Source organism: Somniosus microcephalus, chromosome 2, assembly GCF_052327205.1.
Source record: "Somniosus microcephalus isolate GS21.2 chromosome 2, FLI_Smic_1.0, whole genome shotgun sequence".
NCBI lineage: Eukaryota > Metazoa > Chordata > Chondrichthyes > Squaliformes > Somniosidae > Somniosus > Somniosus microcephalus.
In genome coordinates, this window is record NC_140988.1 from 285,223,585 (window position 1) to 285,249,637 (window position 26,053).

General features: G+C 42.3%; 1 protein-coding gene across 2 annotated transcripts in view; it reads left to right on the forward strand.

The window, feature by feature from the left end:
- Nucleotides 1–26,053, forward strand: part of fancg (FA complementation group G) — a 53,187-nt gene that overhangs the window by 13,206 nt on the left and 13,928 nt on the right. For both annotated transcript variants that reach the window (XM_085973061.1, XM_085973070.1), the window contains exons 6-11: nt 2,837–2,967; nt 3,848–3,994; nt 11,974–12,140; nt 12,878–12,944; nt 14,449–14,843; nt 16,869–16,918. In XM_085973061.1, coding sequence (XP_085829187.1) covers nt 2,837–2,967; nt 3,848–3,994; nt 11,974–12,140; nt 12,878–12,944; nt 14,449–14,843; nt 16,869–16,918 — 957 coding nt within the window. The remainder of the gene's footprint in view (nt 1–2,836; nt 2,968–3,847; nt 3,995–11,973; nt 12,141–12,877; nt 12,945–14,448; nt 14,844–16,868; nt 16,919–26,053) is intronic.

A 26,053-nucleotide genomic window follows, 5' to 3' on the forward strand; every position in this document is an offset into this window, starting at 1 on the left:
AAAATATGTTGCTTTATGTAGTATTGAATCACATTAATGAGTGACACTTTTACATTACACTTTACATGCCATCCATATGCTGATCTGTAGATTGCAGTTTTGAAACTGAGCCATCGATTGAGAAACTCTGCTCAGCACAGAAGTTTGGATCCATTTCCCCATCATCCTAAATTTATTCATTCTCATCCTAAATTTATTCTTTCTCATCCAAGATGACGTTTTTATTAAATTCTTTCTTTCTGTGCCATATATCATTTTTCTGCCAGGATTCTTCACAGCCTTTTGTCAATAGCATCCTATAATGCCTGTTGTGAATTGTTTGGGGTGATTTTATCTCTTTTTTTTCTTCCCACTGCTGCAGTGAAACAGCACAGATAGAAACCAGGTTTTGGGATGATTGTAGATGTGAACTTCTGTCTCGCCACTGTGTGGTGCTGTACCACTATCTTTCCCTGTCAGAAGGAAGAATTTGAATTTGTACGGCACCTCTTGTGACATCTCGGAGCACTTCACAGCCAATGAGTTACTTTTGAGGTGCGGTCAGTGCCGTGTAGGAAAATGTGGTGACCAATTTATGCAAAGTGCCACAAACAGCAAATGCTTTGGTGAAAGAACAACAGAAAATGCTGGAAAAACTCAGCAGGCCAGGCAACTTCCGTGGAGAGAGAAATAGAGTCAACGTTTCGGGTCGAAACCCTTCTACAGAACTGAGAGAAAAGGCAGGAAATGAAACAAAAGACAGTTAGGGGGCTGGGAAATGGGGGAGGGGGATTAAAGAAGAGACATTAAGAGATATTCAAGGTGAGACGAGAGAGTGATAGGACAGGTAAAGAAACAGACAATGGCTCTAGATGAAGTGTGAAATGTGCTGGCAGAGGGAAAGACAGCTGCCAGAGAGGAAAAAAAAGGAAAAGTCACAAACCAAAAGTGTGGATGAAAAATATAATAAGGGCCGAGGTTATGATCTGAAGTTGTGGAACTCGATATTGAGTCCGGAAGGCTGTAAAGTGCCTAATCGGAAGATGAGGTGCTGTTCCTCGAGTTTACGGTGAGCTTCCGTAAATGCTTTGGTTATGTTGATTGAGAGATAATTATTGGCAGGACACCCGGAAAACTCCCTGTTGTTCTTTCAATAGTACCATCGCTTTTTTTATGTTCACCTGTACAGGCAGGTTAGGGCCTTTGCTTAACATCTCATTTGAAAGACAGCACTTCACAGCTTACAACTGAATTGTCAGCCTGGATTATGTGCTCAAGTCCTGGAGTGGGGCTTGAAGGAACAACCTGCTGACTTTGAGGTGACCGTGCTACAGACTGACAAGTAACAAGTAAAAAAATAAAGTTTACTGACTTTAATACTTTCTGTTGCCTGACTAAGCCCATTGCAGTAATACTTTAAAATAAAATCGCTGCAATTTAAGTGTTTCTTCATTTCCCCCCCCCCCCCCCCCCCGGCCGTGTGCACACATGTATCACACGCACATTTTATAATATCTATGGTATGATGCGTGGTGCAGAAAATGCAGTTTAGTGCTCTTGCTGAAAATATTAAGTCAGGTTCTACAGGTGTAAGTGTTGAGACTTGTTCTTGTATAAGTAGAAAGTTTTTCTTTTTGTACCTTGAGGTGCAAGTATTTTGCAATATGCAATTGACCTTTTTGAAAACAAGTTTCTAAATGAAAATGAGTAAATTCTACATTTTGATTATGTTTTACATTTAAAAAAAATTTAGTTTATTGTGTGCGCTGGAAAATATTAACTGTCAGTATCTCTTCACATATATGTTCCAGAAGGGCTGACCAGTCCTGTCATTCTTCCAGATGAGTTGAATAGTTGCTAAGAAGCATGTTTATGAATGCACTGATGTATTCATCAAGCTACTTAAATCATTTTACGATCACTTCAACATTTACTTCTGAGAGTCTTCCCCGTGAAACAAAAAACTTACATTTCTATAGCACCTTATCACATCTCTTCATAATCATAATCAACTTTATTGTCATTGTTAGTGCACAAGTGCAGTACAACGAAATGTAGGCTTGCGGCTCCCGAGAGTGTGCATTTAGATTCCCAAACTTGCGGCTCCCGAGAGTGTACATTTAGAATGTCCCAAACTGCTCCACCTACAATGAATTACACTGAAATGCAGGGTGTAGGCAAATGCAGCAGATGGATTGTACACATCAAGAATATATAATAAATGGCAATATGTGAACAATATGCCAGCTGCCTCAATAGATTTGACCCCTTATTCTATTCCCTTGACTAGTTTTTGATGTAAAAAGGAACACAATGAAAGGGGAAAAAATAAGCTTTTTAAATGCCCATCTGTAATATTTCCTAGTCCTGAAGAAAGGTCTTAAGGCCTGAAGCATTGACTAACTCCTGTTTTTCCATAGGCTGCCTGACCTGAGTATTTCCAACTTTATCTGTTTAAGATTTCCAGCATCTGCTTTGTTTTTTGATTGTAACTGTGTACTTGCTTTTAATATTGTCCTGCTGCTTTGGTTGAGTCATTGGCAGAGTTATTGCAAGAAGTTTAAAGACTTAAGGAGTTTGGTTGGTTGATGCTGGTTTGTATATATTTTCTTCTAAATAGAGGTACAAGTACTCCTTGCTTGAAAAATATTTGATATTAATATTTTCCCTTTTTTATTTTTAAACAGTTGTTTAGTGACTATACTATCAATGCAGATGATCCTTTGAAGTAAATTTGAGAGCAAGCATATTTGCTGCTTGATGTTAACCTTGAGTGACCTAATATTGCAAACTGCTTGCAGCTTGTCGTCAGGCGAAGAGATTAATCAGTATTGTTTGATTCTTGTGTCCTTGTTAGGTTTTCGTAAAATGGAAGAAGGTAATTTCCTGGAAGCCATTGATCTCTTGCAGCAAGCAGCTGAAGGACTTTGCTCCAAGAGAATTCTGGCAGAGATCTATACTCTGATCGGCTACAGCTCAGTCCAAATGGTACCCAAAACCAATAATTGGATTGCATTGTGTTTAACTAGCAAAGGAAATGTTTTTTTTAAGTAAGAATGAAGGAAACTATCTGAGGAATACAAGCTAAACTAAATAGAAAAACTAAACTGAGAATGAATTTTGATAAAGGGCAATTGTTTTAATTTTGTTTATATATAGAACCATGATGATTGAACAGCAGTTCCTGTAATCGGACCTTGTCTCCCATACGCAGTGTACACACAATTAGCTCATTCAGATTACAGGAAGTTATTCCTGCATTGATGTTCTCAGTAGCAGTTTAAATCACCGAACCAATAAAATCTAGGATCAAAGAAAACATTTGTTTCTTTAGTAAAAGGCTGTGGAGGAAGAGAGATACCCTGGGGTTCAAGAACATCATTTCTTGAAGTGGTGCAGATAGATAAAACCATAAAAAAGGCCTCTGGTAATTCGTGTTTTATAAATAGGGGCATAATCTTGGTCATAATACCTTGCAGTTTTTAAACTATAACTGTGGGTATACAGGATCTGAAATGAGTGTTGTAGACCACATAATTTGCATGATCCATGTTTGGACACCAGTCTAGGCAACATCTGCCCTCATGGCTTCACCGAGAACAAATTGCGTTTAATCTCTGTCCTCCTTGACAGGTTAAATTCAGTTTAAGCTGCACCTGTCTTTTCCAAAGATGAAAGCAGCATTCATCCCTGTTTTAGTGTACTTGCCAAATTATGTTGCATGCAGCAGCCCAGCCAAAGTGTGTGTATTAAAATTTCAACAAACTTGATTGAAATATTGTTGAAATTTGTTTTATATTTAAGTGTAAGATTTTATAAATAGATTACACTTGCGCCAAAGTTATGTTTTTTGAATGATCTGTTTTAGGACAGACCACAAACTGCCTTGCAATATTTCAGATGGGCTCTTCAAGCAGACATCCAGTGCCTTTCTCCGTTGTATCATGCTGCCATGGTGTATCGACAGCTGGAGATGGTGGAAGCTGAGCTTGAGGCCCTTAACCATCTCTATGTGGTGAGTTCTAGTTTTGTTACAGAATCATAGAAATTTATGGCACAGAAGGAGGCCATTCGGCCCATCGTGCCTGCGCCAGTAAACCGATTGCGCCACTAGAGCCATGTTGATTACATACCATTCAACTTTTAAACAAGTCAGTATGGGGCAAAAATCATTAAAATATGGGGCCAGTTGCCCTCTGGTGGACAGAATTGTTTGCAGATGTTTATGCTTTTTGAAGGTGTGCATCAAGTTGTGCACTGAATTGATTTGTCCTGGAAGACTTAGCAATGCTGTTGACCATCTGTTTGCACAATACAGTTAGGCATTGAACTGTTCTCTGCATGCTGGTGAAGTAGTTCATATGCTGCATGTGGATTAAAAGAAACATAGTGCTTGTTAAACTTGCCCATAGACTTTCTATTGGCTTTTGCACTGGAAGTTCCTGTCAGCCAACTATCGAAAAAGTGCAGCACCCTCTACGGAGCATCTTGGACCTGTGCGAACAGGGCAAGCAACTGTGTATCTCCTTTAACCAATCAGATTGAAGAATCGTTGGTGAGTAGTGCAGAGCCTGAAGCAGGAAGTGTCAGTTAGAATATTTAATTCAATGCCAAATCAGGCACAGAAAGCAAAATAAAGAGATCAAAGAAATACTGGTTTAAGAGAGATAAGAGACAGAAAGAAAAAGTTAAAAAAAATACATATTTTATTTACATTTTTAATTTTTTTAAATCTCCCAACAATATTTAAAATCTAAAGGAATGCGACTCCACATTTGTAAAAGTTAATTTTCAGTGCCAGAGAGGTTATTTGGCAGTAATTAAGACGTACCACACCGTTAAAAGGGTACTTACACTGGAATAGACAAGCACTAACTTTTTCTGGCGAGTTTAGTGCGTAAATATCAGGTAAGTACAGCAACTTCACGCAGTTCCCTGTATTTCAGTGGTGAGTCGGCAAGATACCATTATCGCGCAGCTTTTGGAGGAGCAGGGCAACTCGGACAGCAACTTCCTGATTTACACATTTAACTGCGCACGTGCGGTCGTCTGAAGTTATTGTCCGATTTACACGTTAATAACGATAAGCGTTGTTGGCCTCACCATTATTTTTACTGCAAAATCCGGCCCATAGTCCATGTTTTATAAAACGTTGTGACACTATTTTAATCTTAACCACAATATTCCACATTTAGTCCATTTTCAATGCATAACGAGATAATCATCCAGTTTTTCTTAAAAAAAAGTTAACATAATCCCATGCACAGCAGCTTGTACTCCCTTCAACACAATTACTATTCTGCTGAGGTTGGGAAAGAATTTCTTTTGATTGCTCGTCTTAGTTGAACTGTGCCAATTTTGTTGGCTGACAGCATCTTTTACCACACCTATTGGCTTGCCTTCAGAGTGCTACAGAGCTACTCTGAAATGATGACAGACTAAGTATAAAGGGGGCTTTTTTTGTATGAGCGTGGAGGAGGCATTCATTATTTGTCTCTGAAAGCATTGGCTCGGATTTTGTGTTAAGAATAACGGTGAGCTTAACAGCGCTCACCGCTATTATAGAATCAATCGGGCAGCAACTTCCGGAGTCCACACTTGGAGTTAAACGCTGAACTACGGAAGTTGCTGTCTGATTTTCCCTGCTCCTCCACAAGTTGAACTACACTGGTACCTCGCCGAGAGATTCAGCATGGAAATCTATAAGAGCGTGAAGTTGCTACACTTACTCGCTGGTTACCCACTAAACACGGCAGAAAAAGTTGGGGCTGGTGCGTTCAGGTTTAAGTAAATTTTTAACGTCGTGATAAGTCTTAATTACTGCCAAACAACCTCTCTGGCACTGAAAATTTTATTTTACAAGTATAGAGTCTCATTTCTTCAGAATTTAATTATTGTTGGAGATTTTTTTTAAACTTGAAAAACTGTTTTACTTTTTCTTTGTCTCTTTTATCTCTGTCTTAATCCCATCTTTCTTTCCCTCTCTTTCACTTTCTGTACATAATTTTGCAATGAATTAAATTTTCTATTTATACTTCCTGCTTTGGACTCTGCATGTCAAGTGAGGATTCTTCAATCTAATTGGTTGAAGAGACGCGCTGTAGCTTTCCCTGCTCACACCACGGATTCCCTGTGGAGGGCGTCACGCTGATTAGGATCTCTAGGAACTGTAAATTATCGCTCTAAAGCCCGCGAAAATTCTGTGGGCAGCTGTAAGCATGATGAGCAGTAAGCACCATTACTTCGCCGCTGACAGCAAAATCCAGACCATTATAGAAACGTAGAAGATAGGAGCATGAGTAGGCCATTCGGCCCCTCGAGCCTGTTCCACCATTTAATGAGATCATGGCTGATCATCCTAATTCAGTACCCTGTCCCTGCTTTCTCCCCATATCCCTTGATCCCTTTAGCCGTAAGAAATATATCTAACTCCTTCTTGAATATATTTAATGAATTGGCCTCAACTGCCTTCTGTGGTAGAGAATTCCACAGGTTCACCACTCTCTGGGTGAAGAAATTCCTCCTCATTTCTGTCCTAAATGGCTTACCCCTTATCCTTAGACTGTGACTCCTGGTTCTGGACTCCCCCGCCATCGGGAACATCCTTCCTGCATCTAGTCTGTCTAGTCCTGTTAGAATTTTATAAGTTTCAATGAGATCCCCTGTCATTCTTCTAAACTCTAGCGAATATAAGCCTAATCGACCCAATCTCTCTCCATACGTCATTCCTGCCATCCCAGGTATCAGTCTGGTGAATCTTCACTGCACTGCCTCCGTGGCAATAACATTCTTCCTCAGATAAGGCGACCAAAACTGCACACAATACTCAAGGTGTGGTCTCACCAAGGCCCTGTACAACTGCAGCAAGACATCCTTGCTCCTGTAGTCGAATCCTCTCGCTATGAAGGCCAACATACCATTTGCCGCCTTAACCGCCTGCTGCACCTGCATGCTTACCTTCAGTGACTGGTGCACAAGGGCACCCAGGTCTCGTTGCACTTCCCCTTTTCCCAATCTATTGCCGTTCAGATAATAATCTGTCTTCCTGTTTTTGCCACCAAGTGGATAACCTCGCATTTATCCACATTATACTGCATCTGCCCAATCACCCAAGCTGTCCAAATCATACTGGAGTTTCTTTGCATCCTCCTCACAGCACACACGCCCACCCAGCTTTGTGTCATCTGCAAACTTGGAGATATTACATCTAGTTCCCTCGTCTAGATCATATATATATATATTGTGAATGGCTGGGGTCCTAGCACCGATCCCTGCGGTACCCCACTAGTTACTGTCTGCCACTCGGAAAAAGACCAGTTTATTCCAACTCTTTGCTTCCTGTCTGCCAACCAGTTCTCTATCCAAGTCAGTACCTTACCCCCAATCCCATGTGCTTTAACTTTGCACACCAATCTCTTATGCGGGACCTTATCGAAAGCCTTCTGAAAGTCCAAATACACCACATCCACTGGTTCTCCCTTATCTATTCTACCAGTTACATCCTCAAAAAATTCCAGTAGATTAGTCAAGCATGATTTACCTTTTGTAAATCCATGTTGACTTTGTCCGATCCTGTCACTGTTTTCCAAGTGCTCTGGTATTACATCTTTTATAATGGACTCTAGCATTTTCCCCACTACCGATGTCAGGCTTACCAGTCTATAATTCCCCGTTTTCTCTCTACCACCTTTTTTAAATAGTGGGGTAACATTACAGGAAACTCTTGATTTACCGGCACCTAAATAACTGGAAATCTCTGTTAACCGGCAAAATTCAGGAGTAGGTTCAGGTAAGTTTTACTTCATATTAGTGGCAGTTCCTGGATCTGTGGCTGTGTAACCGGGGCTCCTGCACATGTTGCTAAGCAACAGGGAAGCCTGGATTTGTTGCTGTGTATGGAGCTCTCGTACCTTTTAACTATACCTCTCTAATCCAGACTTTTTGATAAACCGGCACCACGCCGGTCCCGTCGGTGCCGGATAATAAAGAGTTTCCTGTAGCTACCCTCCAATCCACGGGAACTATTCCAGAGTCTATAGAATTTTGGAAGATGACCAGCAATGCATCTACTGTTTCTAGGGCCACTTCCTTAAGTACCCTAGGATGTAGATTATCAGGCCCTGGGGATTTATCAGCCTTCAATGCCGTCAATTTCCCTCACACCATTTCCCTACAAATACTGATTTCATTCAATTCTTCCCTCTCATTAGACCTTATGTTCCCCGACATCCCTGGAAGGTTGTTTGTGTCCTCCTTTGTGAAGACAGAACCAAAGTATGTATTTAATTGGTCTTCCATTTCTTTGTTCCCCATTATAAATTCCCCTGATTCTGACTGCAAGGGACCTACGCTTGACTTCACCAATCTTTATCTTTTCACATATCTATGGAAGCTTTTACAGTCAGTTTTTATGTCCCCTGCACGCTTACTCTCATTCTATTTTCCCCCTCTTAATTAATCCCTTTGTCCTCCTTTGCTAAATCCTAAACTGCTCCCAATCCTCACATTTGCTGCTTTTTCTGGCCAATTTATATGTCCTCTCCTTGGATCTTATGCTATCCCTAATTTCCCTTGTTAGCCATGGTAAGTCACCTTTTTTTGTTTTATTTTTATGCCAAACAGGGATGAACTAATTCTGTAGTTCATCCATGCGATCTTTAAATGTTTGCCATTGCCTATCCACCGTCAACCCTTTAAGTAACGTTCCCCAATCCATCCTAGCCAACTTGTGCCTCATACCATCGTAGTTTTCTTTATTTAAATTCAGGACCCTAGTCTCTGAGTCAACTACTTCATTCTCCATCTTAATGAAGGATTCTATCATATTATGATCGCTCTTTTCCAAGGGGCCTCGCACAACAAGATTGCTAATTAATCCTTTCTCATTACATAATACCCAGTCTAAGATGGCCTGATCTCTAGTTGGTTCCTTGACATATTGGTCCAGGAAACCATCCCGTATGCACTCTAGGAATTCCTCCTCCACAGTATTGTTACTAATTTGGTTAGCCCAACCTATATGTAGATTAAAGTCACCCATGATAACTACTGTGCCCTTATTGCACGCGCCTCTAATTTCCCGTTTAATACCATCCCCAACCTCAGCATTACTGTCTGGGGGTCTGTATACAACTCCCACTAACGTTTTCTGCCCCTTGGTATTTCTCAGCTCTACCCATACAGATTCCACATCATCAGAGCTAATATCCTTCCTTACTATTGTGTTAATCTCCTCTTTAACCAGCAATGCTATCCCACCTCCTTTTCCTTTTTGCCTGTCCTTCCTGAATAAAACCATGGGCATAAGAAATAGGAGCAGGAGTTGGCCATTCGGCCCTTCGAGCCTGCTCCGCTATTCAATAAGATCATGGCTGATCTTCTACATCATCTCCACTTTCCTGCACTGTCCCCATATCCTTTGATTCCCCTAATATTCAAAAATCTATCAATCTCTCTCTTAAATATACTCACAACTGAGCCTCCACAGCCCTCTGGGGTAGAGAATTCCAAAGATTCACCACCCTCCGAGTGAAGAGATTTCTCCTCATCTCAGTCCTAAATGGCCGACCCCTTATTCTGAGACTGTGATCCCTGGGTCTAGACTCCCCAGCCAGGGGAAACATCCTCCCTGCATCTACCCTGTTAAGCCCTGTAAGAATTTTCTATGTTTCAATGAGGTCACCTCTCATTTTTTTAAACTCCAGAGAAGAAAGGCCTAGTCTGCTCAATCTCTCCTCATAGTACAATCTCCCCCCCCCCCATCCCAGGAACCAGTCTGGTGAACCTTCGTTGCACTCCCCCTATGGCAAGTACAGGTAAACTATCCCTTATCCGAAAGCCTTGGGACCAGCTGAGTTTCAGTTTTTGGAATTTTTCGGATTTCAGAAGGTATTATAAGACTGGGAAATTTGTATTTAATATAAATTTTAAAAGTTCAGGCTACCTCTTGCGACTGTTCCGTGTCTCATTCCCCTTCCTGCTTCTCTGGAAAGCCGGATATCGGCTGACTCCTACTAAGCTGGCCCGCAAATCAGGTCGGGGGTGGGGTTGGGGGGGGGGGGGGGAGAAAAGAATATCGGACGGGCCGCGGTTCGGGTCGGGGGGAGAAAAGAATATCGGACGGGTCGGGGGTCGGGTCGGGTGGGGGGGGGTAGAAAAGAATATCGGATGGGTTGGGGGTCGGGTCGGGTGGGGGGGGAGGAAAGAATATCGGACGGGTCGGGTCGGGTGGGGGGTGGGGAGAGAAGAATATCGGACTGGCTGCTGCAGCTATCGGACGGGCCGCTGTATTGTTGGGTACACTCTCCCGGTACCTCCTTCACACTACCCGGCTCGGCCTGCAATCTCCTACCCAGGAGGGAACTCGGTGACCCTCTGCCCTGCTCAGCGTAAGTCGTGCGCCACTCTGGTTATGTTGTGCGCACGACTTACGCTGAACGAAAAAACTTTCGGTTTTTAGAGGTTTTCGGTTTTCGGAAGTTCGGATAAAGGATAGTCTACCTGTATATCCTTCCTTGGGTAAGGAGACCAAAACTGTACACAATACTCCAGGTATGGTCTCACCAGGGCCCTATATAATTGCTCCACAGTGCCACTGTTTTACAGGGGCCAAAATCAAATTCTATTTAAATGAAATGGAATTAGGGAAAATTCCAGCATTTTACTCGTGTTTTGAAAATTGTATTTCTTCAGTTTAGTGGCTTTAATCATGGGTAAAAAGATAAACTTATTTTTGCAGGGTTGCCTCCTCACATGGGAATGTGGGATTGACCATGTTTACATGTAGTTGGTGATACTTGTGTGATCCTTGAGGGGTGGAGATGAGCTATTACTAACAATAGATCAAGTACAAGTGTCTATTGAGATTGAATGTCAGTTGGAGGATAAGCGTTGTCTCTTCTGAAGGAGTTTGGTCATAATTTAAACTGAGAGAGTTTTCATTTTTATTACCTATTTAGGAGACGTGGTTGATCACTTTAAATCTGGTTGCTACTAACTTGTTTTCACATGTTGAAGAGGATATATGTTGCTGTCTAGCATATAAAATGTCACTTTAAACATGTTACTCCTGTGAAAATACATTTTGATTACAAGGCAAGTAGAAATCACTGAACATAGATTGCTTGCTTTGTCCTGAAATAAATTAAATTTTAGGTAAAGTGCAGTGTAACACTTGCAAATGTGCTGGGGCCTTGTAACTGGATGGAGTTTAGGAAACCATCACATTAGTTTGATAAACTTGATTCACCTGTGGAAGACATCTTGTACTCCTGTATTCAACTTGCTAAGTATAGGAGGTAAACGCCAAGCAACATCTTCCCAGCTTGTCCATCCTTCTAGATTATCGAGATAACAGGTGAAGACCTTAAAGGCTCTAATGGTTAGGCAAAACCGAGTTAAATTTTTGTGTTCTGGATGCTGGTCCAGATTTAATATTGTTAAGAGAGTAGTGTTAGGGTTTTGACATTTTTGACCCTGAGGAGGTGTCGGTTAAAAGTTTTGTAATTAAGTAGATTCTGTCGTATTGGCTTTATGCTGCTCTTTAACTGTTACTTTTAATAAATCTTAATTTATAGCCTAGATCATATGGTCTGATAGTGTTTATTCTTCTTCTATCCAAAGACCAAGAGAATACGAAGAGACTCATGTCAGTATCGGTAAACTACTGCAGTAACCAGAGTTTCAGTTTGACCCCTAGGCAATGCTACATTACCAAATTGGGAGGGAGTGTTCACTTAAGGGAGTGGTTAAGGCACAGACGATGAGATAAATATCTGTGAATAAGGTCTAAAAGTGTCAGAGGTGCCTCCTTATAATGTGACAATACTGCCCCAGAGTATCTGCCCAGATGATGCGCACAAGTTCTGGATTGTGGTTTGACCCTCCGGTGCTCTAACTTGCGAAGCACTAATTCAAACTTAGTGTAATTTTTCTAGAGTTCTAATTAGACACTAGTGAACTGAAATGCAGAATGTGTTAAATTTTATTTTCTAGGCTTTGGAAAGTTGGGATCAGTTTAAAGATGGCAATCATGTTGATCCTCAATTTCTGATTAGACCTGAACAGCTGGTTCGGATTCCTGCAAGATGTCATCTGTTGACCAGTGTAAACCAGGTGCATGTAAAGCACTCCCTTGCAAGAAGGTTTCTCCAGATAGGAAGGTACTATTTACAAAATTACAGACAGCATATGGAAAACCAATGGATTGCAGTGGTTCAGGAAGGCAGCCCACCACCACCACCTCAGGGCAACTAGGGGTGGGAAATTAATGCCAACCTTGGCAGTGACACCCCCATCCCAAGACTAGATGGAATATGAGATGATAAACCTTTTCCTGTGAAGGGAAGGGTGATTGACCTGAAATATTCTTCAGAATTGCAACTCGAAATCTAGAATTAGATTTTTAAGTTTTTTTTTCTGCTTTCTCTTGTCAGTTTTTTCCTCTTTTCCCAGAGACATTGACTCCTTGCTGGGCATTGGGTGTCCTCTGATTCCTTGCCCAGGTTACAATTATGCATGAGTGAGGCTGGATGTATCAGCTGTTTGCATACAGGGGCCTGTCTGATCCTATCCTCACTAAAAGGTCTACACAGGAGAAGTTACCAAAAGTGATCAGAAGTTGGAGAGCCCTGGCTGACTTTCCAATCTTTAACCCAGGAGTACTGAGGTCAATTATATATCCCTATTAGTGCCCCTGGCTGGCTAACTAACTAACTAACCTGACATAGCTCAGGAATTCAATCTGGGATCTTCCCCGAATGAATCGGCTTAGCTACTCACTGAACACCCTCGTTGAAATATCTAGGGAATGTTTTTGTATCTTAAGACTGAAGCACAAATTTATTTTGACATTTTTCGATTCAGTTTCACTTTCTGCAATCTAACTTGTTTTGTTTAGAGCTGAGGAAGCAGCGGAACACTATCTTGACCTACTGGCTTTATTTCTTGAAAGATCCCAACAGGAAGTGAGTGTCATTTAGAAATAATTTGCTGACCTTCATACACAAGATGTCTGCACTGCATTTTAAAAATGTTTTTACACAACAAAGTTCCTGGGAAGAGAGATGTTGCTGAAGAAGATTCTGTGTTGAATGTTGAGCCCAAAATGCACTACTGTGTGTGATTATGAGCTCAGACCTCATTCCGAATGACCACAGTAATTTCTGCCCCCTCATTATTGGCAGTGGACCTTCCTTGGCATTGCATGCAGGAAGTCATGACACAGTTTTAAGGACAAGTGAGGTTATTTGGGGGAGGGGGGAATAAGTGGATTAGAGCTGAGGAAGCACTGAACATTGGAGCTCATTAGTAGCTGGAGGGAGAAGGCAGAGTGGAGTGGGGGTTGGAGGAAGGTAGAGGAGGTGTAGAGTCAAGGAATAGGGGGAAGGTAGAGAATAGATAGAACAGGATTAGAGGCCAGGGCAGGGGCATGTGGGGAGGAGGCAGAAGAGGACTAAAGGCAACTAAGGGAGAAAATGGAGCAACATTAGAGGTGGGAGAAAGGAAAAAACAGGGTTAAATGCTGTTTGGGGTGCTGTGGCAGGAGAAAAGATGGAGCATCGTGAAAGACCAGAAGGTAAATAGAGGCCACTCAGGAGAGACTGTAAGGCCACCAAAGGAGAACTGAAACCTCCTGGGAGTGGTGCGACTAGTGAAACTGGTAAGATGAGTGTAACCAGAGTGGAGGAGAGAGAGAGGGGGAAGTGGGTAGAGAGAGAAGAGGGATGGGGAATCAGGAAAGGTGAAGGAGAAGAGAATGACTGGTGCGGCAAGAGGGAATTGGGAACATGACAACTGAAAATGAATTAAATTCAAAAATACATTTATTGTCTGTGGGCACTGATTGCAGGGCTGATAAACAATGAATTAGCATATTTTAACTTTGTCATGTTGATCTTGGGAGCATGCTGGTACAGGACAGAATTGCTTATTTGGGGACAGGGCAGTCAGGCAGGCAGCAGAGAGGCTGATCAGCAAGTGGGTGCTTGAGACAAAGGTCAGCCAAATTGGTGCTGCCAATTGATTGAGGAGCATCAAGGGGCGATAATGAGTTTGCGGCGGGTGGAAGGGTTCATCGCTGGCCCAGAACAGGCTAGGCGCTCAATAAGGGAAGTCAGGAGTCTGCTTTGGAGGCCAAAGATAGGGCCCACTGGCAATTGGGGTCGAGGCAGAGCACACATCACCAGATGTAATGTAGGTGTGGACACATTTAACAATGAAATGTCCATAAAAAATGTTTACAGGTGACAGTATATTCTGCTTTTAATAATATACTAGTCGATCTACTGTTGTGTTGCACATAATAAGTCTAAGAAAATGTTCATTCTCTTACCTGTTTGTGCACTCTTCCTGGTGGGAGGTGCTGAGTGAGCTACCGTTGACCGCAGGCTGCATTTTAACAAGCATTGCTCTATCTGGGGTTAGAAACTCATTGTTTTCAACTTTTAATTATATTGTGCTCTTTCATAGGTATTTCTTGTAGCAGACCGCACCGTTCCTAGCATTCCTGAAATCTATTTGGAAGCAGCAGTAGCTCTCTTGCGATGTCAGAGATATAATGATGTCATCACTCTTTGCGAGGAAATTGCCTGCAAAATGTCAAGTTTACTTTCAGAAAAATTAACATTTGAAATTAGAGTTAATGAATGGCTGTCTAGTGATTGCTCAGAAAGGACTGAAGTTCCAGAGATTAATGCCACATGTCAGAGTTCTCTTTCGAAATGCCTCAATGAGTCACAAACACTTTGGGCAAAGAAGAAAGAAACCCTCAATTATATTTTATGGTCAGCAACTGCATTTTTATATCAAGGACAAGCTTTTGCTCTCTTGAAAAATAATAAGGAGTCAATTACTAATTTTAGTAGGTGAGTTACTGTTACACTGTAAGTACATTATCCTTTACAGGATTGCAAGTTGCATAATGCTAAGCAGAAAGCATTTGCTGATATTCCATACTACTGTGTTATAGCAGATTTGACATTGTGCAGTAGCCTAGGAAAATAGAAATGTACATGAGTGGAAACAGTTATTTCAGTCCAACTAGCCAGCCTCAGTTCAAAGACAGAATACACAATTCACAACTGATCTCCCTCCATTGATTTTTCTTGGAAAATGCCTGTCCAACTTATTCTTAAAACTGCTGATTTTATCAACCTTGGGCTGCCCAGGTAATGAACCGTTCACCACCCTCAGCGTTACATCTTTCAATCTGTTAGCTTCATCCCATGCCTCTCATTTTCCAGGTCATGGTATACAGTTTTTAAGAATCAACTCAAGAAGGTCCCCTCCTCTTCTCTTCTCTCGTGCAAACAAACTCAGCTGCTGTAGTCCCTCCTTGTGGTTCAGGTGCCTGATATCCGGGTAGCCCTTTGCATCTTTTCTCGTACCATGATGTCATTTCTGTAAAACCTTTGCCCCCTTTTTCCCCTTCCCCTTTTCCTCCTCTGCCCCCTCCACTTTCTCCCCTCGTTTCCACTTTCTCCCCTTGTTTCCCCTCCCATCATTTCCCCTTCCCCTCGTTTCCCCAATAGAGAGTGAAAACAAAAACTTTTTCAAAGGAAGATCTGCCTGTACCACAGTGAATGAGGTGGAAGTCGCTTTGTTCAGTTCCTCACCCAATCTTTCCCTGCCTGCCCTCTTCAGGGTCACTGTGGGGTCCCGCTGTTGTCGAGGGCCTTATCCATAAGAGGACATTACCACCTCCCAGCTTCTTCGAACCACTATGGTTCAGGGTTCTCACTTGTGCCTAATTGGGTGTAAGGCCCATGCTGTTGAGCACTTTTGTGTTGTCATCCCATCTTGTTCTGGGTCTGTCTCGTGGTCTCTTCCATGTTGGTGGTGAATGCTGTGGCAAAGTCAGAGTTGCACCTTTCCCCCTTGATTTATGTCCTCATAATCCAGAAGTAAAGAGATTTACGAGTTCTCATTCATATTTCTGCCTTTTGAACAGTGTATATTTTTTTGGAAACCTCCAGTATTTATCTTGGATAATTTTGCCGCCTTTTGCAATCGTTTTCACAGTTTGTAGTAATTCACATGTATCTCTTGCAGTGTTTAAGATTTCCTATCTTCCTTCCACAGGCAATTCATTATTATTTTATAATATGCTTGGAGTTTTTCAGTGATTATTCACCTCATTCAGGAGGTTAACCAGGTTGCGAGAGTCCACGACAATGCACATTGTACAGGGTCTGCTGGAGTGTGGATTTGATAGACCAAATGGCCTTTTCTTCCTGTACTTTATAAAAAAAAAAAAAAAAAAAATGTTTTTAATTGGATTCTCTAGAAAGTACATTCACACACATTTCATGAAGCATTTTTATATTTAAGTGTTTATTTATATGTAATAGGTAGATTTGATAGAGGTGTGCAAAATTATGAAGAGCGCTTTTTTTTTTAAAAGAGTAAATAAGGAGAAACTGTTTCCAGTGGCAGGAGGGTCAGTAACCAGAGGACACAGATATAAGGTGATTGGTAAAAGAACCAGAGGCGACATGAGGGGAAAAAAATACGTAGCGAGTTGTTGTGATCTGGAATGCACTGCCTGATACGGTGGTGGAAGCAGATTCAATAATAACATTCAAAAGGTATTTGGATAAATACTTGAAGTTGAAAAATATGCAGGGCTCTGGGGAAAGAGCAGGGGGAGTGGGACTAATTGGATAGCTCTTTCAAAGAGCCGGCGCAGGCACGATGGGCCGAATGACCTCCTTTTGTGCTGTATCATTCTATGATTCTAAACTATTATGCATTTTGATTGCAAAATGTTTGTGGGAGGAATTTATTGATGCTTCTAATGAGGATATCCATCCTTTTGTACTGTATGTTATTTCTGCATTGATGGCTGGTATTGTACGCCCAGATTATTGATGTGTATATTTTTTCTGCAGATGTGTAAATTTGCTCCTTAAAGTTCAAGTTGTGTGCCCTCCTGATTCAGGTAAGCTATATTCTATATTTATAGTTAGATATGTTTTATTCATTTTTTAAAATTTACTCACTGAACATATTTAAAGTTATCAAAGTGTAACACAAAATAGTCTGAGCACCACCAAAGATGTAGTCGAGTTTGGTACTGTTTTTGATTTTTGACCGTAAGGAGATCAACCTGTTCTTGAAACCAAAATACTTGTGATGTTCTGTGACAAAGTGCAGGGCTGCGTTTGTGTGCACATGGTTTAAAGGAATCTTTGCACCAAGGTCATAATTTATTGACTGTAGAATCAGTTGAGTCTTGTGCCGGCCGAGCCTGCAGCCACAGCATCATAACAAAGTGTAGTCTCAAAAATCCCGTACTTCCAAAGCACAAAAAGGGTAATTGGCTGAAATAAGGGCTTATCTGTTAAGTTTCTGAACAAATATCTGATTGGCTGAATATCAACAAATTGAAAGTAACAAAAAGTATCAATGAGGAACAAATAACCAGCAGAAAACTGAGTAGTCAAAACGCCTCAACTTTTTTTCAAAACCAGTACCATAAAACTAACTAATCAAATTGTTCACATTGTTTCTTGCACTGCTTCCAACCACCTTTTCCTTGCGCTTATGTCAGTGTGTACAGCTAAAAATAACACAATCCATTTAAAAAATGAAATCACCTAAATGTGTCCATGAAGTTGGTTATTTACTGGTTCGAACTGCCTGCCCTACTGTCTGCAGCCTGGGGCGTGTGCTGGAAATCCACCTGAATGCTGGGAATTATCCCAGCTACTTTGGGCAAATTCTGTGTTTGAGCGATGCATTATTGGAGTTGTAATTTCACCCTGCACATTAACATAATTAACCCAGAGTTAATGTGCAACCCATGTCACATGATAACCACGCAGAAAATTAGCAAACAACTGTGTGGTGAGGCAGTGAGAGGGTTGGGTGGGGGGTGTGGGGACATCAAAGGAAAACATTACATTTTTTCTGCATATTGCACAGTTTAGACAATTTATACTTATCCGTGTTGTTTTGGTTGGGGGGGCTGCAGAGGAGCATTGTATTTCTCGGAGGCCTGATGTTTGTACCAGCACCAGAGGAGGGTACTTTTGAAATAAAAACAGAAAATGCTGGAAATACTCAGCAGGTCAGGCAGCAACTGTGGAGAGAGAAACCGAGTTAACGAATAACCTTCGTCTGATGCAAGGTCATCGACCTAAAATGTCAATTCTGTTTCTCTCTCTACAGATGCTGCCTGACCTGCTGAGTATTTCCAGCATTTTGCTTTTGTTGTGTGAGGGTATGTTTGAGGCGTTTTGCTGCTGACCTTAGATAATGCATTCAAAGTCAGTCATCCAGGCTTGGACCATGTGAACGACCAACTGTTCATTGGAGATTCATTCGTGTGAAAAATCTCCTTGTGCAGTGCTATACAGAGAGGATAACTTCCAACAGCACCTTCAAATTCATTGCAAGAACGAAGGGGGGAAGTAAAAAAAAAAAAAAACAACTTCTATAATTATATAAATAATTAGTAAAATGTAAATCGTTTTCTCATTTAAAGCTACATGATACATGAAAATATAAAGATCCTCGTGCTCCCAATATCCAGGCAACCCATCTTCCAAGTTACTCTCATACTCAAGGACTTCCTTCCCAATGCTCCCAGACTTGAGTGTATCTCCTACCTCCAGTGCAATCAAACTCTGGGACCCTGACCCTCCCCAGGAATCTCCCCCTCCATATGTGATATTTTTAGACTCTCCCTACTTCATAATCCTGTCCCCCAACAGTACTAAATATCTCGGGACCCTCTGCTCTCACTGTAAACACTCTCCCTTGTACGACTACCAGACATCAAGTATCATCGAGTAAGCAAACCCTACATTGCACCTCCTTGTGCTACCAAATCCCAGGTTTCAACTTTACAGTACAGCCAAATCCTAGAACTATTCCAATGTTACCAAAGCCTAACACAATTAACCGACAGGCTGATGGTTTTGATTCCTGTGTATTTTTTGGTGGCCATCACATAAGATGAAGCCCAGCCTCATTGTTATCAATTTGTCACCAAATGCTATGCTTACAGTGCCCCCAACAGGTGCAGTGCCATTACAATGGATGTAGTGTATTTGGACTTCCAAAAGGCATTTGACAAGGTTCCACACACAAGATTACTGATCAAGATAAGAAATCACGGGATTGGGGGTAATATACTGGCATGGGTGGAAGATTGGCTATCTAACAGAAAACAGAGAGTTGGGATAAATGGTTCATTCTCGGGCTGGCAATCAGTAACTAGTGGTGTTCCGCAGGGGTCAGTGCTGGGACCCCAACTCTTTACAATCTATATTAATGATTTGGAGGAAGGGACCGAGTGCAACATATCCAAGTTTGCCGACGATACAAAGATGGGAGGGAAAGCAGTGAGTGAGGAGGACATAAAAAACCTGCAAAAGGACATAGACAGGCTAAGTGAGTGGGCAGAGATTTGGCAGATGCAATATAATGTTGGAAAGTGTGAGGTTATGCACTTTGGCAGAAAAAATCAAAGAGCAAGTTATTATCTAAATGGAGAGAAACTGCAAAGTGCTACAGTACAAAGGGATCTGGGGGTCCTGGTGCATGAAACACAAAAAGTTAGTATGCAGGTGCAGCAGGTGATCAGGAAGGCCAATGGAATCTTGGCTTTTATTGCAAGGGGGATGGAGTATAAAAACAGGGAAGTCTTGCTGCAGTTATACAGGGTATTGGTGAGGCCACACCTGGAATACTGCGTGCAGTTTTGGTTTCCATATTTAAGAAAAGATATACTTGCTCTCGAGGCAGTTCAGAGAAGGTTCACTCGGTTGATTCCAGAGATGAGGGGGTTGACGTATGAGGAAAGGTTGAGTAGGTTGGGACTCTACTCATTGGAGTTCAGAAGAATGAGAGGCGATTTTATCGAAACATATAAGATTGTGAGGGGGCTTGATCGGGTGGATGCGGTGAGGATGTTTCCACTGATGGGTGAGACTAGAACTAGGGGGCATAATCTAAGAATAAGGGGCTGCCCTTTCAAAACTGAGATGAGGAGAAACTTCTTCACTCAGAGGGTAGTAAATCTATGGAATTTGCTACCCCAGAGAGCTGCGGAAGCTGCAACATTAAATAAATTTAAAATGGAGATAGACAGTTTCCTAGCAGATAAGGGAATTAGGGGTTACGGGGAGAGGGCAGGGAAGTGGATGTGAGTCTAGATTTGGATCAGCCATGATCCTATTGAATGGTGGAGCAGGCCCGAGGGGCCGTATGGCCTACTCCTGCTCCTACTTCTTATGTTCTTATGTAATTTTGGGATGACTAACCATTTTTACTGTATAATAGATTTGTTTTTGCAATAGTCCATCTTCTGCAAGTCACAGACCACAGTCATTCATTAAGTATCTCTGTTGTTGTCTTGTTCCTTTTTCTCTCTGTCTCTGCTTCTGTCTCATTCTTACTCTCATCTTTTTTTCCACTTCTTTTTGGATGTGAGATGTTTGGTGGTGTGGAAGGGAAAGGAGTCAACAATGGCTATGGGCTGTATTTGAGGTGGGGGTTTTGGAGAAAATATGACCTCAACGGCTCCTTTCCCTTCCCCAATTACTGTGCTTCTCCCTCTTGCTCCCATTGTATTCCCTACCCCTTCCTACCACTGCTTAACATAGAAACATAGAAGATAGGAGCAGGAGTAGGCCATTCGGCCCCTCGAGCCTGCTCCGCCATTCAATGTGATCATGGCTGATCATCCAAATTCAGTACCGGTTCCTGCTTTCTCCCCATACCCCTTGATCCCTTTAGCCTTAAATATATCCAACTCCTTCTTGAATATATTTAATGAATTAGCCTCGACTGCCTTCTGTGGTAGAGAATTCCACAGGTTCACCACTCTCTGGGTGAAGAAATTCCTCCTCATTTCTGTCCTAAAAGGCATACCCTTTATCCTTAGACTGTGACCCCTGGTTCTGGACTCCCTGACCATCGGGAACATCCTTCCTGCATCTAGTCTGTCCAGTCCTGTCAGATTTTTATAAGTTTCAATGAGATCCCCTCTCATTCTTCTAAACTCCAGCGAGTACAAGCCCAATCGACCCAATCTCTCCTCATACGTCATTCCTGCCATCCCAGGTATCAGCCTGGTGAATCTTCACTGAACTCCTTCCATGGCAAGAACATCCTTCCTCAGATAAGGCGACCAAAACTGCACACAATACTCAAGATGTGGTCTCACCAAGGCCCTGTACAACTGCAGCAAGACATCCTTGTTCCTGTACTCAAAGCCTCTCGCTACGAAGGCCAACATACCATTTGCCTTCTTAACCGCCTGCTGCACCTGCATGCTTACCTTCAGCGACTGGTGCACAAGGACACCCAGGTCTCTCTGCACTTACCCTTCGCCCAATCTATTGCCATTCAGATAATAATCTGCCTTCCTGTTTTTGCCACCAAAGTGGATAACCTCGCATTTATCCACGTTATATTGCATCTGCCATGCTTCTGCCCAATCACCCAACCTGTCCAAATCATCCTGGAGTTTCTCAGCATCCTCCTCACAGCACACACGCCCACCCAGCTTTGTGTCGTCTGCAAATCTGGAGATATTACATCTAGTTCCCTCGTCTAGATCATTAATATATATTATCCCCATCACTACCCCTACTGTTTCCCTTTGAACTACCCTCTGAATTTCTGTATTCTCTTCTCTCCTTTACTCTCTTGTCACTCACATCACCCTTAATCCTCCATCCACTGACCTCACTCTTAATGCTCCATCCATCTCTGCCCCACTCCCACTCGCTCTCCCCAAGGGCAGGTAGGGAGAAGCCAGAGCTTCCCTCATCCTTAACTAGTTGCTCTCCACCACTTCCCCTCCCTTCTTAGTTTCCTTGAAGAGGTTTTGTTTGCTTTCAAAATTCAATTTAAAGAAAAGAAATAGTGAGGGAAGTAACTGCCTATGTGCCTTGCTTTCTCTTTCCACCATCTATCTCTGTCTCTCCTCTTCCTGCTCCTTCCTTCTCTCACTCTGTCTGATAGCTGTTAGTAATTATAATATTTATATTTTCTAACTATCAACATAACAGGATAATCAGGTGAGATAATTAGAGGCTGTTTGATTCAAAATTAAACTATTTGTTTGATAAAAGACCCAATTTACAATAAAATGCAATCTCTCGCTGAGCTTAACGGATTTTCTGAAGTTTATAGAACACTCAACAAAAGCTGCAACAGGTGTGTAATCAGCAGGTTTTTTTACACATGCTTTTTAAAAAAGCAGTATCAATTTTACCTGAATAAAGATTTTGAAAGTTGACCCCAACTTTTATTCAATTAATTCTGAAAAGCTTTTGAGCAGAAACGGCTAGACTGTTCTATCAGTACAGCTAATTGAACAATGCTAATGCATCTTGGGAAATTAGGTACATTGTACATGGTCAGACTAGACAATCTAAATTCAGCTCTGAGCCACGGCGCTGAGAAAAATGATCAAGTCCAGGCTTTTGGGAGAGGCTGAAGCCTTCAAATTAAAGCTTTAATGAAGGCATTAAAAATACAAAAGACAATTCTGTTGTATCCGTGTGTTAATGGAGACACGGAATGCAGGAGTTGGTTTAACAGGTGTTTACTGAACAAAGTCTGGAGGTGAACTAAAAGATACAAGACGCTATACAGGCTTATATACCCGAGTGGTCACTACCGGTATTACAGTACACGGGCTCTTAAAGGTACATACACTACAATTCCTCCCCTTTTAGATAATTAGTACATAACATTTTAAGTAATCATTAATTAACATGTTTACAAGAACAATAATCTACACATTTGCTGCAGTTGATCAATTATAAGTCAGTCTCTCTGGAGGCTTCCTGACTCGGTCCGGATAACGCCTTGGTGGTGTAGTAGGTTCTTTTGGCAAGGTCGATTCGGCTTGAATGCCAGTATCGGGTTCATCTGGTTCCAGTATCACCGGATCGGAGGTAGATACTATGGGTATCTCTGCTTCATCATTAGGCGTATAGAGTTGTGGTGTAGGTTGTCCCTTTTCGGATGACTCTATAATCTGGTCAGCATGGCGCCTTATTATGCTTTCACCAATGTCCACGGTATACATCAGCGGTCCTAGTCGTGTGCAAATAGTTCCAGGCTGCCATTTCTCAGTACGGTAGTCTCGGGCCAAAACTTGTTGACCTATCTGGAAGGTTCTAGTTGGCCTTTCATTCGTGCGTTGAAATTGCCGGTTCTCTACGTCCCTTCTGATGTTTGGCTTGATCAAATCCAGCCGGCATCTTAGTCTTCTATTGAAAAACATCATGGCGGGAGTTTGGTTTGTAACCACATGTGTTGCATTCCTGTACGCAAACAAGAAGTTATCTACCTTATGTTGTAGATTTATGTCTTCATTACCCATGGCCTTTATGGCCTTCTTGAAGGTCTGGACAAACCTTTCAGCTAATCCATTGGTGGCGGGATGGTATGGGGCGGACGTGTAGTGCTTAACCCCATTGTTTTTTAAGAACTTCCTGAATTCTTCGGACACAAATTGCGGTCCATTATCAGAATAGATCTGTTCAGGCAGCCCATTCCTGGCAAATATGGTCCTTAATACTGTGATGGTTTTTTCCGTGGTGGTGGAGGACATCTTTATTACCTCCGGCCACTTGGAGTGTGCATCAACCGCGATTAAGAACATTGAGTCCATAAATGGACCAGCAAAGTCGATATGTACCCTTTGCCATGGAGATGAGGGCCACTCCCATGGATGTAGAGGGGCTTGTGGTGGGGCGTTTTGGACCTTCTGGCATCCAAGACAGCTCTTGGTCATTTCTTCGATGTCTCCATCGATACCTGGCCACCACACAAACGCTCTGGCTAGGTTCTTCATTTTCACTCCACCCAGATGCCCCTCGTGAAGCTCCTTTAGCACTTTATCCTGGAGTTTGGGTGGAATCACCACTCTGGATCCACACATCAAGGTTCCTCGGCACACTGACAGCTGTTCTCTTTGCGAGAATGCTGGCAACGGTGGTTCGCCATGTGCTGGCCATCCCTTCACCGTTAAATCGTAGACTCGTGAGAGAGTCGGGTCATTTCTCATTTCCTTTTCAATGGTAGAATTTGTTACTGGTAGACATTCCACTATGGTTGAGTGGAACATCTCCACTGGGTCCACTGTAGGTGCCTCTTCTACCGTTGGCAACGGTAGGCGCGATAACCCGTCAGCATTCCCATGCTGTTTTGATCCTTTGTATTCTATGTCATATTGGTGTGCTCCTAGGAAAAGGGACCACCTCTGTAGCCTTTGCGCTGTCATAATGGGAACACCCTTTTTAGGGTTGAATATGGAGAAGAGGGGTTGATGGTCAGTCAACAAGGTAAATTTTTGTCCGTGTAGGTAATGGTTGAATTTCTTCACTCCCCACACCAGGCTGAGTGCTTCCTTGTCGATCTGGGCATAGTTACGCTCAGCTTTTGCGTCACGCTCATTGAACTCAGCTATCAGCTGCTCCGAGCCATCAGGGAATCTATGCGATAATACCGCTCCTACGCCGTAAGGGGATGCATCGCACGCTAGTCTGATTGGCAGTGATGGGTTGTAATGAACCAACACTTCCTTGGACGTGATCAAGCCTTTGCATTTATGGAAGGCACGTTTACTGTCTTTGCTCCACTTCCAAATTACTCCCGTTTGTAGCAGTGCGTTAAGAGGGTGCAGAATAGTTGACAAGTTCGGTAAAAATTTATGATAGTAATTTATCAATCCCAGGAATGACCTTAATTGTGAGACATTTTCAGGTGCTGGGGCTTTTATGACCGCTTCAATTTTTTCAGGTGACTTATGCAACCCTTCTTCGTTAATTATATGGCCACAATATGATATTTGTTTCTGGGAAAATTCGCACTTGGGGCAATTTGCTCGTAGGCCCCGTTCTCTCAGCCTAGTGAGCACCTGCTCCAAATTGGCAAGGTGCTCGTTGTCGTTTTCTCCTGTTACAAGGATGTCGTCTAGGTAGCATTGAGTCCCCGGAATCCCTTGCAGGACTTGCTCCATAGCTCTTTGTCAGATAGCTGGAGCTGATGCTACTCCGAAAACCAGTCGATTGTACTGGTACAGGCCTTTGTGTGTGTATATCGTGAGATACTTTTTAGAGGCCTCCTCAACCTCCATCTGTAGATATGCCTGTGCCAAGTCAATTTTGGTGAAACGTTTCCCTCCGGATAGTGAGGCGAAAATATCTTCTATCCTCGGAAGAGGATACTGTACCGTGTGAAGGACCGGGTTTACAGTCACCTTGAAGTCCCCACAGATGCAAATTTTTCTCTGTTCTTCAGATTTATCATTATTCAACGTTTTCTTCATGACCGGGACGATGGGTGTTGCCCACTCGCTCCAGTCTACCTTGGATAACACGCCTGCTTTTTCCAAATTCTCCAGCTCTGCCTCGACTGCTGGACGAATTGCGTATGGCACCGGCCTTGCCTTAAAAAACTTGGGAATTGCCGCATCTTCCACTTTTATTGAGGTGGTGACGCCTTTCAAGGTTCCTAGTTCCTGTTGAAACACTTCTTTGGCGTTAGCCAAGATGTCTTTTAATCGTTCAGGTATGACGTCATCATCATTTTTTTTCTTACTGGTCACCGTCAGTGCCCGAATGGAATGCCAGTCTAAACGCATCTTCCTGATCCATTCACGTCCCAACAACGGTGGACCACCATCTTGCAGAACGTATAAATACAACTTCTGTATTTCCTTGCCGTTGTATGCAACAGGCACCCTTATGGGGTATACTTTCTGCCCCGTATATGTCTTCAAGATAATGGATGTGTCTTTCAAAGGTATATGCGGAAATAGCCGCTCGTAATCCCGTCGACTTATGACGGTCAGAGCTGATCCTGTATCTAGCTCCATTTTAACTGGGGACCCCGCTATCGTGAGGGTATCCCAAATGGTCTGGTAATCTTCTTTGGCAATTACATTATATAATTTGAGACAGCTTAGTCTCTTGTTTCTGGAGTCGCTATCGCTCTTCTGGTCTTCTGAGCTACTGTCTGTCATCATTTGTACCTTTCTGTACTTTTCCTTATTGATTTTTTTTCTGTCTGGATTTTTTTGTTTCCAGATCGGCATACACGT